This window comes from Mastigoproctus giganteus, chromosome 7, assembly GCF_048544385.1.
Source record: "Mastigoproctus giganteus isolate SK-2022 chromosome 7, ASM4854438v1, whole genome shotgun sequence".
Classification (NCBI taxonomy): Eukaryota; Metazoa; Arthropoda; class Arachnida; order Uropygi; family Thelyphonidae; genus Mastigoproctus; species Mastigoproctus giganteus.
In genome coordinates, this window is record NC_143581.1 from 102,910,132 (window position 1) to 102,924,341 (window position 14,210).

The window sequence follows — 14,210 nt, forward strand, 5'->3', positions numbered from 1 at the left end:
TTGTCAGTGATTACCTGATGAAACACTATAAGTTTCAAAACAGACTGTCATAGCAGCATCTTTTTTTTTTTAAATAAATAGATTACCTTTTGGAGATGCAGTTTGTTTCAAGTTAGGCATTTGAGCAACTCAGACAAAAAAAAGTTTACTCTGTTTAGATACTAAGACCAGTATACTTATTCTAAGCAGTCGAAAGTTTGTCAACCACTGAACACGCAAAAGGATAATGCACTGCTGAGAATAAGCAATTTAAATTTTGCATATTTTACAGATGTACCTGGTCCTGTGGTCCAACAGAAACCTGTCTCACGTTGTCTGACACAAATTTCCAGTGGGTTCCTTCTTGAAATATTTTAACTATTTCTTGTCTTGACCATAATCTACTGTTGTCATCAACAGCAAAAACTTTGCTTTTTCCTGCTGATATTTGATGAAGATGGCAACCTATCTGAGGGGCTTCTACATGACACCAGGTGTCACCTAGAACATAAAAAAAAAAAAAAAAAAAAAAAAAAAAAAGCAGATTTGAAATATGATTTTTAGCTAGAATGAAATGTGAAACAGAATTAAAATAATTATTTATTTATAAATGAATACTTATTAGTAATAAAAAATAATTCCTCTCACTAAGGATATATATAAGAAACAGATAATACTAGAAACAGCTCTTTTACAAATACAGAATTTGGTGCATACAATAAACATTTCATTATCCAAGCATAATAGCCAACTTTTGACTTTCATGAATCTAGAGATCAGGCAATTGTAAGCAGCAGGAAAACAGGAGATCTTTAAGTATATCCCATATCAAAATATTATGATCACTGCTACTTAGTGATTTCTTTATCTGGAGATTCTTAATGTATGAGTGGTCACCTCTGGTAATAAGATCAAAAGTACTGCTTTCTCTTGTTCCCTCTCAAATAAGTACTATTTAAGTGACCAACCCAAAAAGTTGGCCACTTAAACAGTACTCTATATAATTGTTCATCATACTCATTAAAGTCATTTGGCCTAAAGCAGACTCCTACTCTCATTTTTTGTTTTTCTAGTGTATATATCACACCCAACTGATTCAGCATTACACTGGCCACCCACATCATCTGGATACACTGCTTTAGATTCAATGTGCCTATTAACCCAGACCATAACTTCTCCCCCTCCCATACACATTGTACTAACCATATTCAAATTATGCATCCCCTATATCTGAGCGGTAGCACTACTTCAAATTCATCTAATTTTTTCACTATGTTCACTACACTAGCAATAGTTAACTATATAATATTGGTGTAGATACACCATAGTTTACCCATAAATTTGAACTACGTATGTAGTGTAAAAGGCATCGTTTTAATTGTATCTCATATTGTGGGTGCCTTCACAACGAGATAGCTGGTATTGCACTACTTCAAAAAAATAACGCTTCTCTAGTAGAGAAGACTACTAGAAATGCCTTTCGCATTTATCTTCTAATACATTATTTTTATACGCCATTTGGCATCTTTCATATTGTGGAAATAACTTCGCAACTGTGATGGCATGTTGCATTACCACGGTACCTGCCCACTCACTGATGATGAAGCCAAATAGCTTTGAAACGATCGTCTGGGTGGTGGCCAGTGAAAATAAATAACAGTAGTCTTCTCTACTAGAGAAGCGTTATTTATTTGAAGTAGTGCAATACCAGCTATCTCATTGTGAAGGCACCCACAATATGAGATACAATTAAAACAATGCCTTTTACTACATAAGTAGTTCAAATTTATGGGTAAACTATGGTGTATCTACACCGATATTATATAGTTAATTACCAAAATCCATAAGAAATTATGCCTTGTGCATTTATCTTCTAATACTAGCAATAGTGTAGAAACAAGAATATATACACCTGTTCTTACTCTTAATAACCCTAAAACAGCCTATGTATTTTTTTGTCTTATGAGGAGCCCCAGCAGGCCTTGTAATCCCAAAATCCTTCTTTCCAGGCTGCAGCATCTCCCAGCAGAAGCAATGCAAGAATCACTTACACCCCTGCATGTGGCTACTATTAATCTTTTGGTCTGTGTAACCCTCCCACAAGCTAGAAGTTTACCGATCCACCTAACGCTGCCTCAGTTTATGTCCCCTGGTGTGTTTCATTTGAGAAAGAGCAGATGCCAATCACATTAGTTTACTCAATCCATTTAAAGCTTTAAACACTTTAACCAGGTCTCCTTGCTGGTGCCTAGTTTTAAAGCAGTGCAATTTACAGAACATATCTTTCATAGTAAGAGTACTCTTTTGTACTCCTTACTAATCATGTTCTTCTTTGAACCTGTCCTAATAGCTCTATATGTTTTCTAAAATGAGATTTCTAAATCTATATGCAGTACTGAAGATAGGACCTAACCACTGCCTTACACAATGGGATAATTTTCTTGCTAACAAAATTCCATCATTTTATATTGCCAAAACCCTATGAGTTGTCTTATCAGCTTGTCTGCATTCATCTTCATGACATACTGTACAATTACCTCTAGTTCAAGTATCATTCAATTCTCAAGTACCATTCAATTGGCATGTTATTTGGGATTACTGCTATCTAAACAGAGTACCCGATTTATCAATATTAAGCCTTATTTGCCACTTATTAGCCATAAGTCTAATTTATACAGATCTTGTTGGATTAGCATATCTTGAATACTGCTATTGACTGCCCTGATAACCATTGCGTTATCCAGAAAATTTAGTATTAAACTTGACATTCATTCATCAATACTGTAGATAAATATTGAAAACAGTAAGGGGTCAAACAAACCTTCAGAGACTTCATGGATAATATTAGTCCACGAAGGGCATTGGCCATTAATAATATCTCTGTCTTCTTCCACTTAACTATCGCTTTTATTCATTGCAGTAACTCACTCCTAATACCACAATGCTCCAATTTGTACAGCAGTTGCTCATATGGCACAGTATCAAATACTCCACTGACATCTAACTACACAATTTTGAAATTATTTTTTGCATCCAGATCCTTCGTGACTACCTCATAATAGCTAATCAGATCGATTAATGAGATCTTTCCATGAAAAATCTAGGCTTTGATTACTGTATAATTGATAGATGAAACTGCATTACTTGTTTAAACTGATGCCATTATTTTTCCTGAAACAGAAGCCATGCATATGGATCTCTAATTACTCACTTTGTCCTTTGCACATCTCTAGTCTCTACTGACCTCCCCTGCATATAAGGTTTCTCTCATAACACTGGTAAACTAAGTTTTGCTAATGTGGGTGAAAGTAGGCATTTTTTGTTAATTTGTATGTGCTGATTACGAATATGACAGTAAAATTTTTATCACATGTTTTTTTTAAAACTGTTTTTGCATTTTTCTAACAGTTTTAAACAGTTTTAAAAAAAACGTAAAATAGCAAATCAACGAAATTGTCCAACATTGGCACTCTGTACCTTTCCCGGTTGAATTTATTGTAACAAAAGAGACAATCTGTGTTGTTTAATGGTATACTCAGTGCTGTCGTGAGATATTTTTGTGTCCTAGACAAATGCTTGATTTTGCCTAGGGCATATGGATTACCCATAAAATTAAATAATCCTCATGATGGCAAAGCACTCCTACCCAATGGCACTGGATATACTAATACCTCTTTTTAGTTTTATTATTATTATTATTATTATTAGCAATAATAATAATAATAATAATAAAAATAATAATAATAAAACATAATAATAATAATAATAATAATAATAATAAATATGGTGCACCAGCAAAAAAAAAAAAAAAAAATTCCTGTGTTACCCTGAGAAAGAAAGTGTGTCAGAAACAGAAGAAAATCACCAAGAAAGAAAAAGAGAAGAATAATGATATCCAGCTCAAGACCCTGAGTTTGCCAAGCCCATACTCACCAGATGTGAGCTCCTATGGCCCTAAAGAGTGGTCACTCTGAGTTATATTGCTATAATCCTTATTATGCTGTAGCATGTTTTGACCCTACTATATTTCTGGTGCCTCTGTGAAAGACAACTTGTTTACAAGCCGTCTTTACCCCTGAAATGTACATGTTTGATGTTAGTTTTGATTTGTAAGATCTAGTGGTAGGTTTCAATTTGTAAATGGTAGGTTTTGATTTGTAAGATCTTGTGGTTTTTTAAAGTTCCATTTTGGTCTTGTGAAAACTCGTGAAATGGGGTGAAAAGATCGTGTGTGCATTAATTCGCCAAACAGTTTGCTATATTTGTAGCAAATTATAGGAAATATTGACAATTTATAGGGAAGTGGCAAAGTTGATCAATCACAGACAAGGCAAAACAAGCTTATTATTTTTATTTTTGTTGTCACGTGGGTGATCTGGATAAAAGGTGGGCGCCACATATGTGCTGTATAATGTGCTATGTAAATCTGACTGAATGAATGAAGGGGAACAGTTGTGAAGAAATCACTATTCCAGAAGAAGAGCAAGAGTCACTAGAGCCCACACCTGTCCCCCCCTCAACATCTGTCGATCCTAGTTACAATCCTGAAAATGATTGCAACAGTGGAATTTTCAGGCAAAACCCCCGAGGATTTCTATGTTTAGAAACAGAAATGAAAAGTTTGCGGGTTATTATCAAATGAAACGTTCTCCTTGTGTCTGTCAAGGCATAAATGGATGGATGGATGGATGAACTAAGGTTTGAACACAATCCTGAAAAATAGAAATTATTCATCAATTCTTTTAAGCTCAGTTTAAAAACAGTTTTGCTACACAATAGTAATATCAAACTGTTGGTCCCAGTGGCTATAAAAGAAACCGATGATAGCATGTCATTGCATTTAAATGCCTTAAACTATAAGAAATATTATTGGAAAATCTGTGGTGATTTAAAAGTAATAGCTTTGTTGCTTGGACTACATGGTGGTTTTACAGCCACTCCCAGGCTTACGTAATACTTGACTTACAGAAATTCTACTTTATGTAAGTGTATTCCGGCTGGTACAAACTTAAAAATATCGTGGAAACGTATTTTGCATCCCGTAGGAATAAATGGAAGTATTGTAAAAATATTATAACTTGAACCCAATAAATTAACCCCAGGGGCTCACATCTGGTGAGTATGGGCTTGGCACACCCAGGATCATGAGCCGGATATCATCATTCTTCACTTTCTTGGTGATTCCCTTCTACTTCTGACTCTTGTTTTTTCTCTCTCTCTCTCTCTCAGGGTAATTCAGAAATTTTTTTTTTTTTTTTTTTTGGTTGCTGTAGCATAAGCCTCACACTTCCTTGCACCATATAGCTAATAATAATAATCATAATATTTGTAAAATAATAATAGAAATTTACCTCGTAGAACACTTTTGTATGATACTCTCCAGAATTAAAACGGAAAAAACGAAAAACTTACATTATAGTAACAAATAGTTTAAAAATAATTAAAAATCAATTTAACACAATAAAACTCAATTTAACAATTAAAAAATAAGAAAATTAATTAAAAGGATTTAACAAAAAAAATTGTTTTCAATTTTTTTCGTTAAACCCTTTTAATTAATTTTCTTATTTTTTAATTGTGTTAAATTGATTTTTAATTATTTTTTAACTATTTGTTACTCTAATGTAAGTTTTTCGATTTTTCCGTTTTAATTTCTGGGAGTATCATACGGAAGTGTTCTATGTACTAAATTGAGGTAAACTTCTCTTATTATTTTACAAATACTGATATCAACGTAGAACGTATTGAGCATTACAAGCTCTGGTTGATACTAAATAATCATAATAATAATAATACCGCATTACCTCGACAGCAATGGTGCGACACTGGAGGCAATCCACACAGCCGTGTATTGTGCTTCGGTAGCAGCCACGAGGATTAATGGAAGAGAAGAGAGAGACCAGCAGCAGAAGAAACAAAAACAGAAGGAACTACCAGCTTGGGAAAGAAGACTTAAGCAGAAGATAGAAGAATTAAGAGTCAAGATAGGCCAATTGACAAATGGGGCAATAGGAGTAAGAAATTAATTGGAAAAGTGAAGAGCATCCTAAAGAGAGAGAGTGTCTAGAGGAAACATGAGACAAAGAATCAGAGAATAGGAGAGTACTTGGACACACTGAAGCAGAACCTCCTTACACTCAGCAAGAGACTACGCCGATACAAAGAGAACTACCAGAGGAAAATAAACAACCGAATCTTCGATGAGGACCAAAGAGACTTCTACAGGAATCTCGGAGAAGACGGGAAAGAAGGGAACAGACCAACCGAGAAGAAGACGATTGAGGAGTTCTAGGAAAACATATGGAGCAGGGAAGTAAATCAAAACAGCTGAGCCACCTAGAATACAAGAAAACCAAGGACGTACAAGAAATGAGAGGGAGGGAAATTCGGGAAGAAGAAGAAGAATTAAAACAAACAATCAAGAACTCTCACAACTACTGGTACAAGAAGCTCACTTGCACAAACAAGCACCTGGCAGAACAGTTCACATGAATGATAAGTTCACAATCCCGAAGGTTCTCAATCAAGGAATCACATAATTTGAAGCCTAAAGATGAAAATACATGAAACCCAGTGAAATATAGGCCAATCACCTGCCTCCCAACAATGTACAAGATCCTGACCACCTGCATAACCAGTCAGATATCAGACCACTTGGAGAGCCAGAACATAATGGCGGAACAGCAGAAAGGATGCAAGGAGCAATTAACCATAGATGCCGCGGTTATGGAGCAAGCCTAGAAGAAGCGCCGCAACATGTACACAGCCTATATCGATTACTGCAAGGCCTTCGACTCCATGCCTCATAGCTGGCTACAGAGGTGCCTGAGTGGGACGCTCTTCCCTGAGACTGAAGGATTCATGCTCGCCATCCAAGCCCAGGTAATCAACCTCTACTGAACCTCTACAAAGTCAATCCGATAGTGATAAACTTCCTAGGAGAAACGATGGCAAAATGGAGTACAACCATTAAGGTTGAAAACATCATAACCAGGCCAATCCCCATTAGGAGAGGAATCTTTCAGGGAGATGCCCTGAGCCCATTGTGGTTCTGTCTAGCACTTAACCCTCTATCTACCATGCTCAACAGTAGCAAGTATGGATATAACCTCAAAGGAAGGAAGGAAGAACCTGTACACCTGATGTACATGGATGACAACAAGCTTTACGTGGGAGCCGAGAAACACCTTCAGCAATGATATTAGGATGGAATTTGGTCTAGACAAATGCAAGACCCTTGGATTGCGTCAGGGAAAATTAGTCAACCAAAACTACCAGCTGCAGAGTTGTAAAGAGATCGAAGCCATGGCAGAGGGAGAGGCCTACAGATACTTGGGGATGATGCAGGCTCAGCAGTTACAGCACAAGGAAATTAAGGCTTGACTGACTGAAAAATACCATCAGAGACTCAGAAGCCTGCTGAAAGCAAAGCCGAATGGAGGGAACACAGTTAAAGCCATAAACACCTATGCAGTCACAGTGCTAACATACTCCATCAGGGTCTTAGATTGGACTAACACTGAGTTGGAGGATATCATGAGAAAACAAGCCGACCGGGCTAGCCGGGTGGGTAAAGTGCCTGCCTGGCAACCCAACGTTCGCGGGTTCAAATCCCGCCTCGGGCTTGGATCAAAGTACTGCAAAAACCTTGGGAGGTGCATTATGGCCACAGAAGCCGATGCACCAACAACTAACAAAAAAAAAAAGAAAAAAAAAAAGAAGAGAAAACAAGGACAATGATGACCAAGAACTGCCAACACCACCCGAAATCTGCCGTGGAGAGACTGACAATTGCCCGGAAAGCAGGAGGAAGGGGACTGATAGACCTCATTGAGCAACAGAAGACAGCGATAGTTAAACTGAAGGATTACTTCCAGAAACACACAGCAGCACTCCACCAGGCCATAAGGAAGATAGATAAGCGGTATACCCCACTCAAGGAGTTACCCCCCCCAAACCAGGTGGTAGAAACAAAGCTAGAAAGATGGGCAGAAAAGACACTCCATGGCAGACACTACAATGATCTCTATCAAGATCACATAGATAAATTTGCTTCCAATGTGTGGATCATGAGTGGGATGTGTTGTTGTTGTTTGGTTTTTAGGAGCATTAGCAACTAAGGCCATATTGCTCCGAGAATATGCGGTGGTCATTCCCTGACCTTTCCGCATCCTCCGTATTTGGTGGTGACGGGCTCGAACCCCGGTCTAATCAAGAAGCGTGTGCTAGCAGTGCTGCTCCTTCCCACCTGGCTACGGAGGTGCCTGAGTGGGACACTCTTCCCTGAGACTGAAGGATTCATGTTCCCCATCCAAGCCCAGGTAATCAACACCAGGAACTAAAGAAAATACATTGCCAAGGAACCTGGAGTGTCTGATGACATGTGTTGACAATGCCACCTGGCCTCAGAAACGATCCAACACATCACTGTGGGATGCAAGGTGATCACTCAGACTGAGTACACTCATAGACAAAATCAGGTAGCCAGGATAATACATCAGAAGCTAGCAAGGAAATATCAATTGGTCGAAGAAACTGTACCACACATACCCAGGCAGTACTAGAGACCCCAACCCACAAGGTGTGGGGAAATGATTTGGCTGACACCGTAGCCAAATCAGCAATTCCCAATAATAATTGCTGCCTGTCAGTCCCCTATACAGACTACAGGCAAATAATACACCAAAAGATACACTCCCAATGGCAGGATTCGTAGAATAGACAGACTACGAATAAATTATATCGTATAAAGCCTGTAATTGAACCGTGGCAGTCTAGTCTGCGCAGGAATCGTAAGGAGGAAGTTGTTCTTGCCCGGACCCGCATAGGACATAGTCATTTGACACATTCGTATTTGCTGAGGGCTGATGATCCTCCTATGTGTGAGTCCTGTGGCACAATTTTATCAATCAGACACATTTTAATTGATTGTCCAGTTTTTAGCAATATACATCATAATGCTTATAAGCATCTGACTGAGCCGTGTACTCTCAGTCAGATTTTATCTGGCAATGACCATGTGTCTGCTATTTTTAGCTTTTTGAAATCAGTAAACCTTTTTACTGATATTTAAAAAATTGTTACTTGTTTATTGATATTTGTCTTTTACAGTTTATACTTGTTTTTATACCTTGACTTAGCGATCTAATTCATTAGACCACTGAAAGTTTTACTTTTTTATGACCAGGTTTTGGCGCATTATAGCCTTAGTTGCTAATGCGCAAATAAAACCCAACGAACCCACAAGCTGTACCGGGACTGTGCCATAATAAAGGATAGGACAATCCCACACAACAGACCGGACATAACCCTTGTGGACAAGAAGGAAAAAGCTACCTATCTGATTGACATCATCACCATTTTCAATCCATTGCAGGATGAAGACCTCTCCAGCAACTTTCCAGTTCCTTCTGTTTTGTGCAATGGCCATCCATTTACTACTCACAAACTCATGAATTTCATCTGTCCATCTCCATTATTGCCAGGTTTCCTTCTAGCTCCTCTTGGGTATCATTCTGTTATTTTCTTACTCCATCTGTCATCATGTTTTTGAGCTATGTGTCCTGCCCAAGACTATTTTAGTTCTTTAGTTTTGATAAGAATGTCCTTTATATGAGTTTGCTGCCTAATCCATGTGTTTCTTTTCTTATATAACAGTCTGATTCCCAATATAATTCGTTCCATTCTTCGCTGTGTAGTTCTCAGCTTCTCTTCCATTCTTTTTGCGAGTACCCACGTTTCACTTCCATAAGTCATGGTGGGGAGTATACATTGGTTCATTATTTTATGTTTCAGACAAATTGGGATATTGTTCCTCAGTATGTGATTATATTTCCTGAATGCTATCCATCCAAAATTTATTCTTCTCTTGATTTTAGCATTTAGCATTACTAGAGGCATTTGATGCAAGAAAGCAAGCTTATGCAGCATCAGCCAAAAAAAAAAAAAAAAAACAAAAACACTTTCACTTCACCCCTCTGTTCATTCGAAATACCTGTCCAGCTGAGCCTTAAACTTATTTAGGCTATCAACTTCCACGACAAGGGATGGAAGTCTGTTCTACCAACCAACCACCCGCTGGCTAAAGGCAAATTTCTGCACGTCTATCCTACATCTGTCTTTCCTCAATTTGAATTTATGCCCTCTCAGGTGATTATTCTGAGCAAGAGGAAGAATCCCATCAGCACTGAGCATGCTCAAACCATTCAAGGCTTTATACACCTCTATCAGATCACCTCGCTGGTGCCTAGTCTCCAGACACTGTAATTTGCAAAACTTAAGCCTTTCTTCGTAAGAGCACCCCTTTGCTCCATTCACTAATCTTGTTGTCCTTCTCCGTACTCGTTCCAGCAGCTCTACATCCTTCTTGAAATGAGGCCTCCAGACTTGCATACAGTACTCTAGGTGTGGCCTGACCATTGCCTTATACAAGGGAATAATCACCTCCTTATCCATGCTAGAAAAATTCCTATATATCATTGACAATACACCATGAGCTACTCTTGCAGCCCGTCTGCACTGCTCAGAGAACTTCCTATCTGCCTGCACAACCACCCCCTGGTCCCTTTCATTCTCTACCACTGTCAGTGTAGTACCACAGAGTTGATACGTTGCTCCGGAGTTTGTTATATGTAGTACATTCCATATGTTTCCCATATGTAGAACTTTACATTCCAGCCATTTATCATTATTACAGCTAATGACTTGTCCCAGATAAGTATATGACTCCACCTTTTCAATTACTGCTCTTTCAATATGCCTTTCTGTGGCATACTTGTTCATCATTACTTTTGTTTCAGCCATATTCATCTTTAGTCCAAAATTCTTACTAACTCTGCATAACTGTTTAAGATTTTCCTCTAATTCTTTGGGATTGTTATTTATGTTTGTTTGTCATCTGCAAATTGTAAATGGTTTAGGTACTCTCCATTCACAATGATTCCTTTCTGCAACCATTCTAATCTTCTGAAAGTTTCTTCAAGGGCAGCAGTAAACAACTTCAGAGATATTGTGTCTCCTTGTCGAACTCCTTTCTCAATTTTAAATTTGTTACTGTCTTTGTCTAGTCTAATAAAGGAGGTAGAATTCTCATATATTTTCTTCAAAATCATAATATTTGGGGTATCTATGCCTTGTCTTTCCAGTGCCCAAAACATTGCTTTATGCTGTATGGAATCAAATTTCTTTTCATAATCCACAAATGCTGGGCATAATGGTGGTTTATATTCATTTGCTTTCTCCATTAGTTGTGATATTACATGAAGGTGATCCATAGTTGAGAATCCTGTCCTAAAGCCAGTTTGCTCTTTCGGTTGATTTTCATAAAGTATTCTTTCTAATCTGTTAGTATTGACCCTTGTGAACAACTTGTAGATGTGGGATAACAAGCTAATTGGTCTGTAATTTCCAATTTCTGATTTATCTCCTTTCTTGTGCAGCAAAACTATGATTGCATTATTCCACTTCCTTAGGCGTCACACCTTTTGCTAATGCATTTTGTGAAGAGTCTTGCCAGTTTTTGTGTCATGTCTCTTCTTCCCAATTTTAACAACTCTACAGTAACTTCATCTTCCCCCGGGGCTTTCTTGTTCTTCATTTTCTTTGAAACATATTCTACCTCATCAGGAAGGATATCAGATATGTTGTATGTGTTACTAATTTGCAATCCATCTTCCCCACTGCTGGCATCATTCCTTTGCTCCTTGTATAATTCTTTATAGTAGTCTTCTGCTATTTGAATTAAGCCTTCTCTGCTATTTATAAGTACACCATCGCTATTCTTCAGTTTCAGTATCATTTGTCTTTCTGTATTACTGCTCATGGCTGCTGATTTAAATCCTTTGTTTTTTCCTTAATGCTTGTTCTACTTTTCTTGTGTTAAATTTTCTTATATCCTTCCTGAGTCTCTTTCTAATGTCTTTGCTCAGTATGCTCAATATATCAATATACTTTGCTCAGTATACTCAATTTTCTCCTTGTCAGTGTTTTTCTTGTTCTTCATTTGTCGTCTTCGGTTCATCATGACAAGTGTTTCCTGACTAATTTTTTCTTCTTTGGATTTATTTTTACTTATAGGTTTCTTGGTCTTTATCACTTTCAAAAAGTTGTAATATTTCTCGTCGATATCTTGGTCCTGAGTAGTCTGCAGAAGCTCAAACTTGTTCTTAAGTTCAAGTACATACTGCTTTTTCTCCTCTTCTGTTATCTCAAAGACCTTCCTATTATTTATTCGAGTCAGTTTTTTTCCTTTCTTTTCTTACATCTATATCAAGTGTGCATCTTACCATTCTGTGATCACTTTCAACGTTTACCTTGTTCAGGACAGTAACATCATTCACGATATATCTTCTGTTAGTGAGGATGAAGTCTATTTCATTAGTTGTTAATCCATTTAGGCTCTTCCATGTCACTTTCTGTTCACCCTTTTTTTAAAAAAAGTGTTCATTACTGACATTCCTCGAGATTCTGCAAATTTCACAAGTCTTTCACCTCTTTCATTTCTTTCACTAATTCCAAAATTTCCTATAGTTCCACTTTCTGTGCTGTTTTGTCTCTTTCCAACCTTAGCATTGAAGTTCCTGATAATGATAGTGTAGTGAGTTTTCTGTTCATCTAGAACACTCTCAATTTCGGTGTACATTTCTTCAACCTCTTCATCATCATGGCTCGATGTTGGTGCATAAATCATTATAACCTTTAGCTTATACCTCTTAGAAATCCTGAGTAGTAGTCTTTTGAATTCCAAAATGTTGTTTTTTGTATCTTTATGGACTAGAAAGCCAACTCCACTTTCACTCCTTTCACTGTTTCTATTGGTGTACAGCAGATTTCCACTTGATAAACTTATAAGTGATTCATTTCTTCTTCTTGTTTCAGCCAAACTGATGATATTCCAATTCCTTTTCCTGCTCTAATATCCTGTCTTCAACAATGAGCAATAACAGGCCAAGTTCAGTTTCCACGCATGGCAGCCTGGTCGTATCCAGAGATTCTTAGCACTCTCTGCTTCCACTCTGATCCTCTCACTGCCGTAAGAGGGGAGTGAAAGCCGCTGGTGAGTGAGGGCCATTTGTTTCATCTTACTGTCATGTGCTGGAGGGTTTGGTCTTTTCCTCTTCATGCTGACCAGGCGTCTTGAAGAGAACCACTCTATGGGTTCGTTGCTACCTGAGTGATGTACCAGGGCTTATCATCGAGAAGGTGTGCATGAGTGGATTTTAGGGAGGCAGGCCAACCGGACTTCTCCTAAATCTTCTGAAATAGAAAGATATTGGATCCATCAGTGTTTTAGACTGAGTATCTGATAACACACAGAATGTGTTATGAGACACTCAGTCTGACTGACATAGCAGTACCCAACACTGGCAATCTGCAGAAAACCCATGGGGAAAAAATCAGCAAGTACACGAACCTAAGACAGGAGATCAAAGAGAGGTGGCATATGCAACGAGTAACGACCATTCCGATCATTGTTTCAACCACAGGTATGGTGCCAAATACCCTACATAACAGCCCGTCACCACCAAATACGGAGAATGCGGAAAGGTCAGGGAATGACCATCGCATATCCCGGAGCAATATGGCCTTAGTTGCTAATGCTCCTAAAAACCAAAAATAACAATAACCTACATAACAGCCTAGCAGCAATAGGTGGCCCAGCAAACACCTACAAGGAACTCCAGAAAATAACAATCCTTGAACACCTGTAGGACAGTCAATGAATTCCTCAACCAACAGTAACACCAGACATAACAACAACCACCCTGTGTATTTGGTCGCAATACCTGTCACGAGGTGGATCCCCCAATCAGGGAGAAATAATATAAGAGCAATAATAATAATAATAATAATAATACATTGTTTTTTTTTGGGTAATTCATTCCAAGACTTCGGAAGTTGAAATTTTTGCTATACAACTAATCTATTTATCTCTCCAAAGGTCATTTTTATAATGGAAATTGTATTACACTTTCATTGTTATCATATGTTCTGTTATTTTGAATGCCTTTGTGATATTTTTCTAAAACACATTTCTTGAGGTCATTACCATAAAATAATAAAAACAATTTGCACTTTCTGGTTTATTGGGCTTTTCTGTTAGCGCAATCTAATTATAAACGGACAGTAAAGTCGATCTTATTGCATTTGCGATAATACCGATACCATTCCCTTCAATAGTTTGTCTAGTTCTTCCTTGAATTTAATTCTGTAATTCTGTGGGGTTTTACCTT

At 37.7% G+C, this 14,210-nt stretch overlaps 1 protein-coding gene across 6 annotated transcripts in view; it reads right to left on the reverse strand.

The window, feature by feature from the left end:
* Positions 1-14,210, reverse strand: part of Pex23 (tectonin beta-propeller repeat-containing peroxin 23) — an 851,062-nt gene that overhangs the window by 122,378 nt on the left and 714,474 nt on the right. For all 6 annotated transcript variants that reach the window (XM_090377810.1, XM_090377813.1, XM_090377811.1 and 3 more), the window contains one exon: positions 278-480. In XM_090377810.1, the coding sequence (XP_090233936.1) occupies positions 278-480 (203 nt within the window). The remainder of the gene's footprint in view (positions 1-277; positions 481-14,210) is intronic.